At 39.4% G+C, this 15,690-nt stretch overlaps 2 protein-coding genes and 1 long non-coding RNA gene across 3 annotated transcripts in view; 2 read left to right on the top strand and 1 right to left on the bottom strand.

Moving 5' to 3' along the window:
• Positions 1 to 1,530: 1,530 nt before the first annotated feature.
• On the bottom strand, positions 1,531 to 4,890 carry tmem100a (transmembrane protein 100a). Its single transcript, XM_018662953.2, has 2 exons — positions 4,665 to 4,890; positions 1,531 to 2,889 (listed from the first exon to the last, which is right to left on the bottom strand). Exon 2 carries the CDS (start codon positions 2,811 to 2,813, stop codon positions 2,409 to 2,411), a length of 405 nt encoding a protein of 134 aa, XP_018518469.1. The 5' UTR covers positions 2,814 to 2,889; positions 4,665 to 4,890; the 3' UTR covers positions 1,531 to 2,408.
• Positions 4,891 to 6,904: 2,014 nt separating this feature from the next.
• pctp (phosphatidylcholine transfer protein) lies at positions 6,905 to 11,938 on the top strand. The gene is made up of 5 exons (XM_051074039.1): positions 6,905 to 7,083; positions 8,140 to 8,257; positions 9,049 to 9,128; positions 9,221 to 9,392; positions 9,809 to 11,938. Exons 1-5 carry the CDS (start codon positions 6,955 to 6,957, stop codon positions 9,874 to 9,876), a joined length of 567 nt encoding a protein of 188 aa, XP_050929996.1. The 5' UTR covers positions 6,905 to 6,954; the 3' UTR covers positions 9,877 to 11,938.
• Positions 11,939 to 12,687: 749 nt separating this feature from the next.
• LOC108874456 (uncharacterized) overlaps positions 12,688 to 15,690 on the top strand; it is a 42,165-nt gene continuing 39,162 nt past the window's right edge. The window contains exon 1 of the long non-coding RNA XR_001959684.2: positions 12,688 to 12,776. This is a non-coding gene — a long non-coding RNA (uncharacterized LOC108874456). The remainder of the gene's footprint in view (positions 12,777 to 15,690) is intronic.

Genomic DNA, 15,690 nt, shown 5'->3' on the forward strand with positions numbered 1-15,690 from the left:
CCTGAAAATATACTGTTAAAGGGTCAGTTAACAACCAAAAACCAAAACAGAAATTTCATACAAATAAACCAAAATCTGCAGAAATAGCTGCCACTAGATATAACTGAGAAGATGCTCTGTTTTTGTTTTGTTTTTTGTTTTTTTTGGGGTGAACTGACCCTTTTAATTAGTCAACCACATTCAGTTGGATTATTTAAAACAATCAACATAAGGCAGAGTCTGTATATCTGTGTGCAAAGACTCATGCGACCCGTGCGCATGTCATGAGAGAAAAGACGCACTTCCTTCCATTCAGATTCTGATTGTTAATATAATAACTCATCACTTCTCCAACCCATAAACCTTCTCTAAGAAATACAAACACTGACGTCAACTCAAGAGTCACATTTCCTATAAACATTAAAAGCCAGGCAGGTGGCATCAGTGCTGCTTATCAGTATCAGTAATATTAGCTTATCAAAAATATGTAAGAAATAATACAAAATTTGAATGTGTGGGTCATGTCCATAAGAAACAGCTGGCCTAGCTCTGTCCAACGTTCCAAAATACACTTATATATCTGTCAAAAGCTGATTTATCAAAACATTTTAACTACCCTTGGTTGATTTGTAGACAAACAGAAATGTAAAAACAACGAGCTGTGATTTTAACATAGAGTTATGTGTTGGAACTATTTCTTGACGAACAGCGACTGTGCAGCCTCCTGAAGAGCTATCGTTACTGTGAGGTTGTCAGGGTTGACACCATCTCGACTGTGGAGAGATCAAAACCTGTACCTGCTGACTGTATCTGGTTAACCCACGCTAAAGCCTGAGATGTGGCAAAGACTGATTAGGTGGATGGATACACTGTTCATCAATAAATACGTCCAAGACATTATATACCCTTTAAAACCCCTGTCATCCCGACGTCATCCCCGATGTGTGAGCTGTAGATACAGACTGGAGACAAAAGGTTTGGTTAAGTGTGTTTGTAATGTTGATGTTCCACCATAAGCCTCCAACAAAATCTCCAATAGGTGTTTAATCACCTAGAGGACCCCTAAAGTCCTCACTGGCTTCAAAAGCTACACATGGAACCGTGGAAAGACCTCTTGAGACCTCTAGGGGAATTCTAGAACTTCTACAACCTTGTAAAGGACCTCTGTAACCTCCTAAAGAACCACTAGAACCTGGTTATCTCCTAAAACCATCCACAAAACCTTTCCAACCTTTCCACTTAAACCTTCTAAATAACTCCTAGAACAACCTAAACGACCTCTAGAACCTTCCCATCAACTGCTAAAACATCAGCAGTAAACCTTGAGTCAGGTTTTTTCTTTAATATCTCGCCTGCCTGTATATTGATTGGTAGAACTTTGAACTTTGGAGAGAGCTAGGCTAGCTATTTCCCTCTGTTTCCAGTCTTTATCCTTAGCTATGCTAACCACATCCTGACCCAAGCTTTGTACCCACAGACACATTATTATTAATCTTACCTTTCTTTCTTTCTGCCTTCTGCCAGTATCGTCACAATCACTCCTATCGCATCTTTGAGTAGTAATGAGTTTATTTAACCTCATGACATCCTGGTAACAGTTAATACATGCAAAAGATTACATCAAAACAAAACATATGCTACAGGTGATATTTTTTACAATATGGAAGTACACTGTGGTCAATTTAAATGTTCCAAATTCACCATAACAGGCAATACTAATCACAAATAGTATTCATCATATATTGAATTTGTTACAAAATGTTGTTTAATACTGATATAAAGATTATGAAGGATCAAAGTGCTTTAAGTGAATACATATTTAAGGTTAAATATTCCCTCTCTATGTATAATCCTCTGCCATCTAATCGTATGTGCTGAACAGAATATACTGGCAGATTTTTAACAAAATCCTTGTCAAGTACCGTACTTCCATAACAGGCAATTCATACTCATTCCCTGTGAGATGAACAATGAGACGTTATAAAGAGATATGTGCAAGTTGAAGTGTAGAAAATGAGGCATGAATCATTGTCCTGGATTTTCCAGTTTCCCTCTCCTTTCCTGGGCTCTTCAAACCACAATCCCTCCCATTACAATCAAAGCCGCCACATCCAACAGCAGATTAATGGGAGACTTCCTCTACATCGCTTCGCACAGTGGTAATTCATCTTAATTGTGATACATTCCCTCTGGCAGCGTTCCCAGCTCGCCAGATGCTCAACGTCTGTTTGTCAAATAAATCCCTTACACTGTCTTCAAAGCTTTAAGTTCTGGGCCTTGAGAGTTTGTGGTCAAAGCTTTTACAGGTTCGAAATCCAACACATGCTGGACGACAGCTGCTTACAGCTGGTCCTCCAGCTCCAAAACCATGTCGAGATCAGCTCTTTTCAAACTCAGGTATCAGGATTTGTGTTGCTCAGACTGCTGGTTCAAGTAAAAATACTCCTCTGGTTCGCGACCAGGGCGGTTTGGCTCTCCCGTCGCCTCTCCTTCTTCCTCTCTAGTCTCACCTTCCAGCAGACGGCACTGGAGGCTAAGAGCACCAGTCCGGCCGAGAGGAGCACCAGGCCGAAGTAAGAGATGGTGGATCCGTGCGAGTTGAAGCTGTAAGCCACGGCGGTGACCACGATGCCTGCGATGAGCACCACCACCCCGAACGGGACGGTGCAGCGATAGCAGGACAGCTCCGTCCCGCCGGTGGCTGCAGTCAGCTGGACTTCATTGACCAGGGGGATGTTTACTGTCGTCGCAGCAGCTGCAGGGCGCTCGTTGTTATTGGCCTTCTCCGGGGTCGCAGGTGTTCTCATGGCGTCCTTATGAGCTTCTTCTGGCATTGCCCTCTGTTAACCAGCCACAGATGGTTCCTCAGCGTTGCCCTTTTACCCCTTTTCCTTGCTAAGATCTTCCAGTCTGTGTGGAAAAAGAAGCCATGCATTACAGGGAGCAGTGAGAGCAAAGAGTCAAACCTGTTGCTCAACACTGGACACAGCTTTGCAGAAGGAAAAACAAAGACCCCACAGATGCCTTTTGTTGGAATTGAACCCTGCGTTTCACAATTCACCACCACTTTCTGACCCCCACATGCTGCTTCAATAAACCCATGAAACATCTCTGCACAGTGACCCAGTCAGAGGAGCTGTCTGAATGACGCAGGACCACTCAGCCCAGCACGAGCTGAGACATTCCCTGGAGAGCGCAGGATATGACATTACAAACTGCTCCGTGAAATGCGAGGAGCTTCGAAATCACCAGCAATTTCACAAGCACTCATTCTTCTTCCCCTCACGTCTGCTGGGTGGAAAGCTGTGATTCAGACGCTGAGTGACTGAGTAAATGGGAAGTACGGTTTCTGTAAGACTTTCCATCACTGTCAGGGTTTACACTGGTTATGTCATCTTTCTTTATTACAAAGGATGTGAAATGTAGTTCAGGAGACCACTGGTCCCCCAACCTGGGCCCCCACCATCTGTATTTTGGGAATAATTTGAGCAACCTGGGGGGAGTTTACAGTAAAACTACACATGACGGGTATTTAATTGGCTGGTTCCACTATGTTTCCATACAATCTACTGAAATGTTACAACTTTTAAAAGTACAAAATTAAGCTTCACTATTTCTCCATCAGTTTTGAGAAGCCACAGCATATCTTTGGCTTTGTCAGCGCATAATGTCCTGGACTTCCCCGTCATTTTCTCTCGTGTTTACACTGTCCGCCAACCTTTATGAAGATGGAGACAGGCATTCACTGTCACACAACCTAACACAACTAAAACACACAAACAGAAGTGTAAAACTCAACCAACTGAACCTGACAAGGAGGAAAGTACCAAAGAAATCATATAATAAAAAATGGATGACACTATGTTGACTTTAAAGTCTTGGCTACAGCTGAGCAGAGTCACCAGATGAATCCGACAGGTCACAAGATGCTCTCCGAGTTACAGAGAAGACAAATGAAGAGACATTTCTGCTGCATGAATTTATGTTTAAGCAGCGGAGACTTTTACATTCTCAGGACGAAGCAGTGGGAGAAGGGAACACCAGTCTGAGGACCTGTGATGAGGAGTCCAACTGGTTTTGTTTTCTGTCTCAGTTCATTGCTTCTTTTAAACTGTTCTGGCTTTCACATCTTGGAACTTTTTCCCTTTAATTGGCCTTTTATCACACACTCCAGTTAATGTCTTCAGTCTGTTCTGATGTTTTCATGTCAGTCATGCAGAGCTGCAGTGATTAGCTGATTAATAGATTAGTCAATCTACAGAAAATTAATCAGAAACTATCTTTGATCGTTAGTTTATCATTTTTTAAAAGGAAAAACAGTTTTCTGGGTTTTGAATTGTTGGTCGGACAAAACAGGACGTCACTTTGAGCTTTAACTAATTCACTGTTTTCTGATATTTTACAGACTAAATTACTTTTCAATAAATTGATAAAATAATTGACAGATGAATCAGTAATGTAAATAATCATTAGCTGCAGACCTGATTCAACAGAAACACACCTGAGGGTAAAACTGTAACTGAAGTTATTTTAAGAACAAGTCCTCTAAACTTTCAGAAAAAGAATCGAGTAAAAGCTGAAGAATTCCTCATTAGACCTAAACTTTAACTCGTTATTCACAGTGTGGTAAATCTACTTGACCTGTCCCACCAAGGCTTCGTATAGACAGAGGAAAAGTCAGTCACCTCAGAGCCGTTTTCCATGTCGCACAGTCTCCAAACTTCTCCTCTGCTGCAGTCCAACTAGTCTCTGAATAAACCCGCTCATTAAATATTCATCTGATTAACAGTGGATGTTGTTTTCCTGCGCTGAAGCTGGAATCTGACTCCCATTCATGCGAAGCGTCTGTCGGTGCAGTCCTCAGGTTGGGCTCTGTCGCTCAGACTGCCATCCCCATTCAGGACAACTATTTCAAGTATCGATGACTGGAACTGTGAAGCTCGAAAAGATCAAGACGAACGACCTGTTCCGGTCGCGTATTTCAAAATAAATCGCACGTTGCTACGAGCGTCATTTATAATGACTTCCACTTGATTGGATGCATTTATTTTGAAGTCCACGCCGGTATATATCCGCTACTATTTTTATTTTTGGTCAGCTGGTGAAGATCTTATTGATCATTTTAAATATGTACAGTTTGCTTGTGTAATAAATCACATTATTCTCTTATTATTTACCGTTTATCTGTGCAGCTTTAAGCTAAATTCAGCAGGTTTAACTGGTATGGCAGGATGAAGCTGTCAGGAGATTATGGGATATATCTTGTTCATGTTACCCCACAACCAGTCAGACAACTGTGGTTAACTTTATTTAGGAAAATGAGTCACGTTAATTCTTTGTAAACTCAAATAATCCAAGTCCTGAATCACAGAGCCCTTTACAAGACAGCAGCTCCATTAGTTGTGCCTGCAGTTAACCAAATTACACACAACTATTTGGCTCTCAGGGCTCGTGTTTCCTGGTTGGACATCCAGGCTTTTTCTTTGTTTGCACACAAACATTTCTTCCCTCAGAATCATATAAACTATTTTCTTGTGCTCATTGAAAATGCACAAGATTCTGATAAGCATCCAAATAAAAGACATAAATGACTGTATGTTGAACCATGTACCAGACAGGACTGGATCCGGTTCTGTTCCAGTCCAGAGTCCAGTCAGCAGGGTCCTGCAGGGTTCTAATCCTGAGCACCAGCTTCATCTGTTACTGGTTATGTCCTAATCATGTGTTCATGTTCCACCTGTGTTCAGTTCCCAGGGAATTTCACTGAAGGTTTGTGTTGAGCTGAAACATGATCAGTGTATCTGCATCAAAACTCACTTATTAAACCAGAATAACAACAACTACAGCTTTGGCTCGTTTGAGATCCAACAGGAGGTGTTCACATTTAAAGATCCAGAATAAATTCAGCCTCAGACGCGGTGCAGAAAGAATCCAGATGAAAACTATCACTCCTCTCTGACTGAGCTGTATATCCACAGTGATTAGCAACATAAGGCATGGCTGGAAACAAATCTTCTGACTTTAGATGAAACAAAATAAAACTGTTGCACTCGCTGTCAAACAAACAAAAAAAATCTGGATTCACATGCAGTTTAAACATCGATTTACAGCATGAAACACACACACATTTTAGTATACACACTGTAAATACGTTTACACTGTTAGTTTGAGATTCTTCTTTCCAACACTGATTATATTACACAAACAAATGTCAGCTGGGATTGTGGTTTGTCAAACAGTCCCCTCCTACTCACAGTGAAATACAGTGATGGATGTGACAGCAGTGGTGGGTGTAGTTTGTGTTCATATGTTGTGTTTACTTCCACAGTGTAAATAAAAGTGTATGGCTGCAGGATGCTGTACTGTATATATGACTCAATGGGATAAATAGTGATTCAAATGTTTTATATAAATGTGAAGTATAAGTGCTTTAAATTCTTAGACAGGGAGGGTTTATATCTTATATACTTAAACAACAACATCTGCGTTCACAGATGCTCAAAGCACTGATGCAGTTTTAAGAATGACTCTTTGTTCCTTTGTCTCTAACTTAATTCTATTTTTTCAAAGCAACAGAAACTCTCTGTTCCCTTTAATTCAATTTAATCTAATTCAATTTCCTTTAATTTCATTTCATTGTTTTGCATTTTCATATCAGTAATTTGATATTTGACTCTACTATTCAAGTGACAACAAAACAAAACATTTAAATGTTTCCATTAGTTTCCTGTCGTCACTCACAATCACTGAAAAATACTTTTAAAATACTAGATTACTTTGTACAAAAAATATTTTTCTTACATTTACATAGCATATTATTCTGTTTATGAAACATATTGACACCCTAACTAAGATATATATACACACGACAGCAATTCAGCACAATGCACATCCATTCATCATTAACGCTTTTATTTTGAAAGGTGTGACAGGAAGCCCGGTGTTTGACTGGCTGCCGGTGACAGAGGAGCCGTCATGTCGCTGCAGTTTACAGATGAGGAGTTTCAGGACGCGTGGAAGGAGCTGGACGAGCCGCAGCTGGAGGGAGGATGGGAGCTCTTCACCGAGACGATGGGAGTGAAAATCTACCGCCTTTATGACAAGGTACAGACAACGAGCCAAACTGCTGCTTTGAGCACGGGAAACGGCTGCTCGTGACTGACCGGATGAACGAGTTTGTGTCGGTTTAGCGTCGCTAGTATCACTGATTTCCACTCTTTCTCTCTCACAGATGATGCTAAATTGTTCCCTCTCAAGTAATTAATTTATTGATAATATTCATAAACACATCAACAGCGGTGTCCTAGCGGCAAGCACGGGGATTACCCGGAAACAGTGGAACCGCGGCTGTACCGGTCAGACGAAACTCCATTTAGAAACCTGTCAATTTAATACTGCCTCGACTTTGGGCGTGTTTGCCTCTCTTGTCACGCCTTACTGAACATATTTATCAGATTATGGAATTCACTGATCACTTCGGCTTACATCTGACAAATCTAGGCAGTAGCCTTTAATTCATTTTAAACTGGATTTAAATTTTATTCACAGAAATTGAATGTAAATAACATTAAATCAAATGCTAAATTTAACTTAATTTACTGCATAATACAATGGTATCAATTTACTTTGACTAATGTTGGATGATATTGATACATGCAATGTCAGTATATCTATAAAATACTTTAATTAATTAATGCATTTCCAAATGGAAGTCCTATTCTCTTTCAGCCTTTATTCTCTCCAGTGCCTCTCTTAAGAGAAGAATGAGCAGTAATAATTGTAAAAATGACATTTAACCCTAACCCTGACCCCTAACCTTAATCCCTAAATCTATAAGGTAAATGATATGATTTCCACTGCAGAAGGAAAGGTAAACAACCTTAAACTGATGTTTTTGTGAATGGAGTTTGACTATTCAAGCTGACATAAATACGCCACACAAATCTCTGACTAGAAGTGCAGTTTGTTCATTACATTTAAATGCATTAACTGTATTTGAACTTCTGAATCAAATCCAACGCACTTCCTCAGTCAGAGTGAGAAAGGGTGTAACGCCGAGTGGCTCTAATCAGGGTTGTGTGGTTTGGGATTAGTTACACACTGTGGGGTGTGGCCTGTAGCCTGCAGTTGGAAGAGAGAACTTTCATGTGCTGTTTTCAGGAAACTGGACTTTATGAGTACAAAGTCTTTGGTGTGCTCACCACCTGCACTCCAGAGCTGTGTGCAGATGTCTACATGGACTTGACCTATCGGAAACATTGGGATGGATATGTGAAAGGTAAAAAAGAAAAAAAAGAAAAACAAAACAAAACAGTAAGGCGAAGTTCACACTGTCATTATCCTTTCCATCCATATCAGCTTCCCCTCATCCCTCTCCTGTCTAAGAACCAGTCTTTATATTCACATTGTTTAGTTATGTTGTCTAGTTGGTTCGTTAGCCCTTTCTTCTCGTCTTGACATAATGATTTTACTGTTACAGTTTTACAATGAAGTAACATTTTTCATCTTTCTTCATGCTACTTCTTCTCTACAGTACCAAGGTAACATGTTACAGTAGCTGTAGTCACATAGTCATGTAGTTACCCAGTCTCAGTCTCAATCACATACACTGGATCAACTCTCAGTCGTAACACGATTTCAGCTACATGTAGCTCCGTCCTCCACCGCAGGTTTCCTGTCTGAGTTTAGTGTGAAATACAGTAGATGGTGAGCACACGTCCAACACAGGCTGAAAACAGGGTTTGGCCATTTAGCTCTTTACTTGGAGCAGTTATGAAACTGTACGTCTGTATGGCCACATGGATATCATAAACAGGAGTTACGAGAAAACTTGGTTCATAAAAGTGTCGAATATTAGATTAGCTGTCAGTTTAGTGTGATTGTCTCTCATGCCAGGAGGAAATACTGAGTGAAAGATCAACATTAAGTCATAATAATTACATTAAAAGATAAATAGTGACATTCATCCTTGGCTCATTTTACTCATCATAGTAGTTTAGTATTGTTACTGACTGATGAAAATCTAAATTTTGCTTTAGTAAATGTTTTTGAATGTATTTTTTTATTCAGAGCTCTATGAGAAAGACTTTGATGGACAGTCAGCAATCTACTGGGAGGTGAAATACCCGTTTCCTCTGTCAAACAGAGACGTATCCTTTTGGTTTGAGTCCGTATCAAATATAGTTTGTATCGTTGAAAGGAGAGCGTATACCAGTATCTTCCCTAACAGCCCACACCTCAGTATGTGTACATCAGGGAGAGGAGAGACCTGGATGTGGACGGCAGGAAGATCTGGGTGATCCTGGCCAGAAGTTCTCCGGAGACGCCGTGTGCAGAAAAGAGCGGCGTGCTGCGGGTCAAAGACTACAAGCAGAGCGTCGCCATGGAGAGCGACGGAGCGTGTGGAACTAAAGGTATGTATGAAGGGAGTGTTGCAAATGATTAGCTGATAAGAAATTAAAATTGTACCTAATAATAATAATAATAATAATAATTAGACGTTTAAGTCATTCAAAGAGCCAAAATGTCAAACAGTTGTGTGTTAAGCATCAGTTTTATATCATTGTTAAATGAATATGTTGGGGTTCATTTAGATATTTTTCCAAAATATTGAATAATATTAAATATACATCATTATGAGATAAACATATGCAAAAACTTTCTGAAAAGTGTCACATGGGAAGAATTCTTTAGACACTCACTACAAACCTAAACACAATATGATACATAGATTAAAATGTTAATAAACAGAACAAAAATAGATGAATCTCTGAAAACAATCATTAGTTGCAGCCCTATTATCATCGAATGAACATGTGCTTTATTTTAGTTTTCTTGAATTACTTCGACAACCCTGGTGGTATGATTCCTACCTGGCTGGTGAACTGGGCAGCCTAAGGTGAGTGCACACAAGTTTATTTTACTTTAATTTCCATTTTACTGCAAATACAGTACAAACAATGCAAGTATACTTAAAGAAAAAAAACAACCTCTTTAAATCTGATTGGTCCATTGAGTAGCTGAAGGGCCTGACTGAACAGTCACAGATGGCTCACATGTACAGAATTTCTTGAGTGGGATAAATAAAGTGTAGCTCAACATGACTGGTTTGAATCACGAATCATGTCAAACTTTAGAGGTGCAGAGTTGAGTCTGCAACATATTTTATTTAGCAGTTAGGATCTCATGTAACATTTGCATGATTTATTGCAGGAAGAAATGTGTTCAGTTTGTGCAAACTTGCCTCACTTAGAGATATTTCTCAACAGAGGAGATTTGAATTCCTGCATGAGGATTAGACTTCCTCAGCTGCATGAAGGAGAGAAAAACTAGGTGTGTAAGAAAACTGAAGGAGGTGGTTGTATTATATGTTGATAAGTAACACATGCAACCATGAGCCTGTGCTTCGTTCCTTCCCCCCCTGCTCTCCATCATCAGCTGTACTGTGTTATAATACAACCAAACTCATGAGGTAGTTGTTCTGTTTTACATGTTTTTATGTCTTGTCAGAAAACTGAACTAGCAAAAAAACTGTATTTTGAAAAGTGAGTTTCCCCTGTTCACATTAAAACGCCAGGCTGACAGTTTTAGATTTATCCACTTTGGGGAACTTTTTTTTTCCTCCAACATTTTTTTTTTTGTTTTACATTTCACTAATTGTGCTTGTACTTTTTGTCTGCAGTTAATTGTATGTCTGATGTTCAGGGTCAGAGGTTTGATTTGGTTGAAAAATGTAAAGCCTTGTTCTAAATATTTTAAGGATATAATGTGTTCAGACTTCCCCACCAGCAAATCACGATCTCCAAAACGTACATATGTTCACTGCTGACCTACAGAAAAAGCTCTTTGATGTGGGCTTTAAAGTGGGTGTTAAATGGGTTCACTCACAGGCCTCACAGAGCTCCATCCCTCCGCCTGCTTCACGCTTTTTCCAGCATTATTGTTAGCAGATGTGTGGCAGGGTGATGTCAACAGCTCCTCACTTGGTTGCCCCTCCTGGGTGGGTCTTCTTGGCACATGTGCTCCTAACGCTCACTGACAGATACTCTCTGTGTGTTTTCATTAAACAGAGTGGCGTGCCAGGTTTCTTAACAGACATGCAGAAGGCCTGCGGCAATTACAAAACCTACTGCCAGAAGAAATGAGTGCAGCTGACAGGACAGGGGCTCACGCACAAGGGCTTTGATCCGTTTTATTGATTTTTAGTTTTGGGAGATGTTTTGATGTTCTATGTTGAAATGTGACTTTTCTGTATGGGGTGAATGCGGCATGGTGTGGGCTGCTACTTTTCACTGTAGCATGCTTTTGACTCAGGCATGATCTGCATGACCAGCTGCCCTCATTAACAGGCTGGTGTGAATCAATTCTGTTCGGCTGTGCTGTTTTAATCAATGCTGTATTGTCTTTTCTGTGCTATCACTGTAAGCTCCAGTCCCCTCCAGGATTTAGGAGCTTTCATAGCAATTTTTAAGTAAATGTTTATATGAAAAGAATCAAATATATTATTATTTGAGTGGTGAAACTGATTAGGAAAAGTTGCAGCTTCTTGCATATGTCTTTTCCTCATTTTAATTTGCTAATTTTATATGTTAAATGCAACAAGATGCAATATAATTTGATTTATTGTTTGTTTGGTCACACTGGAATCTTCTCACTGTCCTTTTCAATTCAGTTGAATTCACTCATTTATTATAAACTAAGTGAAAATGACAAATCTGCTCCCTCAGAGGAAAGGATGCCAGGCTAGGTGTGGTTCATTTCCATGGGTTCATTACTTATGCAAAGACCATGTTATGGATGCATATGATCAAAGATACAGTATCTGAGATGATACTGTATTCAGGCTGTACTCAGTACCTCAGTGCTCCTGTTGATACAGATACATATGTTTTAATCTGGTCATGAAATGCCTATTACTGTGTAATATTGCTGTGTTATTGAAATTAATAAATTTTTAATTTGACATTTAGAGCTGTAAACTGTTGCATTTTTTCCAGCGTGCCAGAACGTCACGTCCACTATCACACGATGATGCATGATGATCTGGGTGTTGTCATACAGATGGGATGCTACCATGGTAACCTAATTGCTGCTAAGGAATGCAGTGTTTGACACTGACATGAAGAATAAGATTGGTCCACCTAGCTAAACCTGATGCAGTCTTATACAACAGTCCTTCTATAAATCCTTCCCTCATGAAGACTATTCTGTTCAGTTTTGTTGAAACTATTTTAGAGGTATTGAAGCCATTTAACCTGCCCTCAGTGATATGAATGGGCTGGACAAAATAATAGAAATGGCTGTCAGTAGAAACAGAAAAACATGCCAATAACTCTAGTTATTTTTACATTACCGGGTTTTATTATTGACATAGTTTATAAATTTTATATTTACTATCAAAATACATGTAACATAATTACTCAAGCCCAAACGTAATCTTAGAATAACAGTGGGTACACAAAATAAACCTGTCTCTAGGTGTTGCCAGATTGGGCGGTTTTCCGCCATTTTGGTTAGGTTCTTGAATTGGGCGGGTAAATACCGATTTGGACTGGTTGTTATATTTAAATTGAGTGTGAGTTGCTCTTTCCCAGGACATAATTTTCGCTGCTGTCCATCATAAATACATTTCCAGTGGTGCACAGCAAACAGGAGCTGTTAATAGTGAATTCGGCGGGTTCTGGCAACACTCAGGTGCCGTTGTTGCCTGGCAGCGTCGGGCAGGTAAGAGGGCAACACCATTCGAGCGCGAGCCCCTAAGCCCCATATTTCCTGAGCCGGAGGAGGTGCCGCTTCTGGTAAGAACAAAACACAGAATATGCTGTATTTTATTACAATATTTTCATGTACTTATGTTTTGAGTAAAGCTTTGGGTAGGCTTCATAAGTGGTTGTACGACCCCTTTTTACGTTTTTGTGACGCAAATGAACCATTTATTCGGCCGTTTCTTGTTTGTTACAACCTAACACTTTAGCAAGCTAGCAACCTGTAACTCTTTAGCATGCTAGCTACCTTGCTACTGTTTGTGATGTTTGGTTCTGTCTTTAAAAAAAACCCAACAAGACCTGGCAAAAATCCTACAACTTTACTCCAAATACTTTTTTACTTGTTAGTTTGTCCCTCAGAGCTAAATTTGAGCATTTTTGCGAGTCTGTACGAGCCTCATCAGTTGCTTAAAACTCTGAGAGTAATTTGCAAAGAGATATTTATTTGGTCCAGCATGAAACATTGCCTATTGACACATATTATTTGTACTTTTCACTGGACTGTTATATTACTTTAAGTATTTTTATTTCATAGGTAGGTGTTTATGATACGTAGGTTTTCTGTATCTGTGTAATTCTTGTTGGTCCTGTTCTTCATTGGGTTCAGGAAATTTGCAGTTACAGCTTGTAATGGCTTGGTTTGTTGCAAACTAAATGGTCATGCAGTCTATTATGCAATAATCCACCCAAACCTGTTTCAGGTTGGATTAGCCCAGACTTGCTTCATTGTTTTCTAATGCTTGTAGCTGATGAAACATTCTGGACGAAGTTCTGAGCTCTGGCTGAGTTGGCATGGAATGACCTGGAGGATAAATCTCTCACAACCTTTGAAAGGTTATTTAAGAACACTCAGTGCTGTCTTGAAGATTTTCCAGAGTCCTTGAAGACGTATTTAACAACTGTGACTCTGTTAATCCAAGCAAACTGTGGACATAACTTCATCTCTTTGCATGAACTGTACTACAGATATTTAAAAGTTGTTCTCAGTTGTGTTTCTCTCAATGTTAGACTCCATTATTTTACATTTTCATTGACAAGAATACCAATCACCAAAGACATGACTGATGTTTGTTTTCAGTGACTGTGATTAGCTTTTTAGGCAGCTTTCCTCTATTTTTACAAAATGTTTTGCATGATCATGACTTTTTCTAAGATATTTAGCTAGATGAATTCTAAGCCATAACCAAATTATCCAGATAGATCTATTTCTTAAAAATTAAATCTAATGATAAAAAATGGAGTCATCATTTATTGTTTTAAAGCATTTAATGACTAAACACACTGAAACCAAAGACCTGATATACATTATAAATCCACTTCTTGCTGCCTCAGTGGAGTTCTCAGTGGAAACAATGAATTACAGGGTCATTTCCTTGTTGCCCCTATAATCCTCCTGATTACTCCTCTGCCACAGACGTAAAAGTGAAACCAGGCTAAGGACCTTTACCCCTCTCACCCCATAACCCCCTCAGGCTATGACCCCCCCCCCCCGCAACACTTGAAGCTGAAGTGTTGGCCCAGATGTTTCCTGATGGAAGAAGATGGCTGTAGTTTCCTATGAGGTCACTTTGCTGGTGGTGGTGATGGTTCTGGTAGTCTGTAAAGTTGTAGTTGACAATCTGCAGAACAGAATAAACTAAACTAAACTTGAATTTGAGGACAGAGCAAAGTAAAATTGTCTGCATGCCAGCGGTCCTGTATCTAAAGCTGATAAAATAGAGTGCTTGAAGGGACAAATCCAGATCCAGACAATGGCAAACAAGGATCTTTATCCATGATCTTTTGAATTTTAATGAAGGAAAATGTTGGGCAGGACAGACCAGTCATATGAATGAATGAGTGAGCTTCATTGCTGTTTTCTTTTTAGCTTGTTTGATGAAAAGATCTTAAAAGCTTGAAGATGGATTTTAGTGCAACATGGTTAGTGATGAAAATCAACAATGATTTGTTTTGGTCCAAAGTAATAATGATGGTAAAGACTGGGCCAAGTATTGTACATGCCAAATTTAGACCTGAAAACAGGGTCTGAACAGCTGGTTTTTCTGGGTTGTTTATACTGAATGACCACTGACTTTCAGCAGGGTTGGTCTCCACCTGACAGCTCAGTGATCTTTGATGTTTTTACTCCCTCTGGTGGTGAAAAGTATGCATTGACTGAAGTCTTGCCCATGTGGCCTGCTTTTCTCGGACTACCTCAACCTGGTTTTAAGAAACAACAACAGCTTCCACTTTCCTTATTCTGTTATGAACACTGCTTTTAATGCAGGCCTGCAAACACAAATTATTTTCTGAGAATTTTAGAGATCCAAACACAAAACAAAATGTGGAAAAAACTGAACATTACATAGTAAAGTTGGATGCAGCCAGCATAAAGGGTATCTAAACATTAGATTTGAGGACATTCAGTCAGAAATTCACTTTAAAAAGAACACACTCAAATAGTGGAAGTATATATGTTTTATTATGAAGAAGCCATCTTTGTACACAGTTATACTGTGATGTTGTGATGTTTGTTGTCAAAAGAAACAGTCAAATTAAAGTAAAAAATACAAATTAGGGAGTAAAACAGGCTGAAACGGATGACTATATTGCTTGGACGCTAACAACAAGCTCCTATTGAACCCTCCTGCACACATTAGCTCACCCACAATAAACAGTAGACATAGACTGTATTTGTGTGCTTTTTGTTGAATTGTAAGTTTTTATTTTAGCCAAACGTAACTAGTGTCAGAGTATCGTGGTCTGAAGACTCGATCTTGGCTTCAAGGCAAACAGCAGTGAGTTAGTTATTAATGTGACAATGTAAATGTACGCAATTAAGTTTCTCTTTAGCGGCGATGTTATAAATTCATTTCAATCTTTGATGTTTATTGTCTGACTGATTCGATTTGAAATGGTGAGATCTGGTTTCAGCAGCGTTCTCATCCAGTTTGTTTGGGAATAAGAG

The sequence above is a fragment of the Lates calcarifer genome, linkage group LG11, assembly GCF_001640805.2.
Source record: "Lates calcarifer isolate ASB-BC8 linkage group LG11, TLL_Latcal_v3, whole genome shotgun sequence".
NCBI classification, from domain to species: Eukaryota; Metazoa; Chordata; class Actinopteri; family Centropomidae; genus Lates; species Lates calcarifer.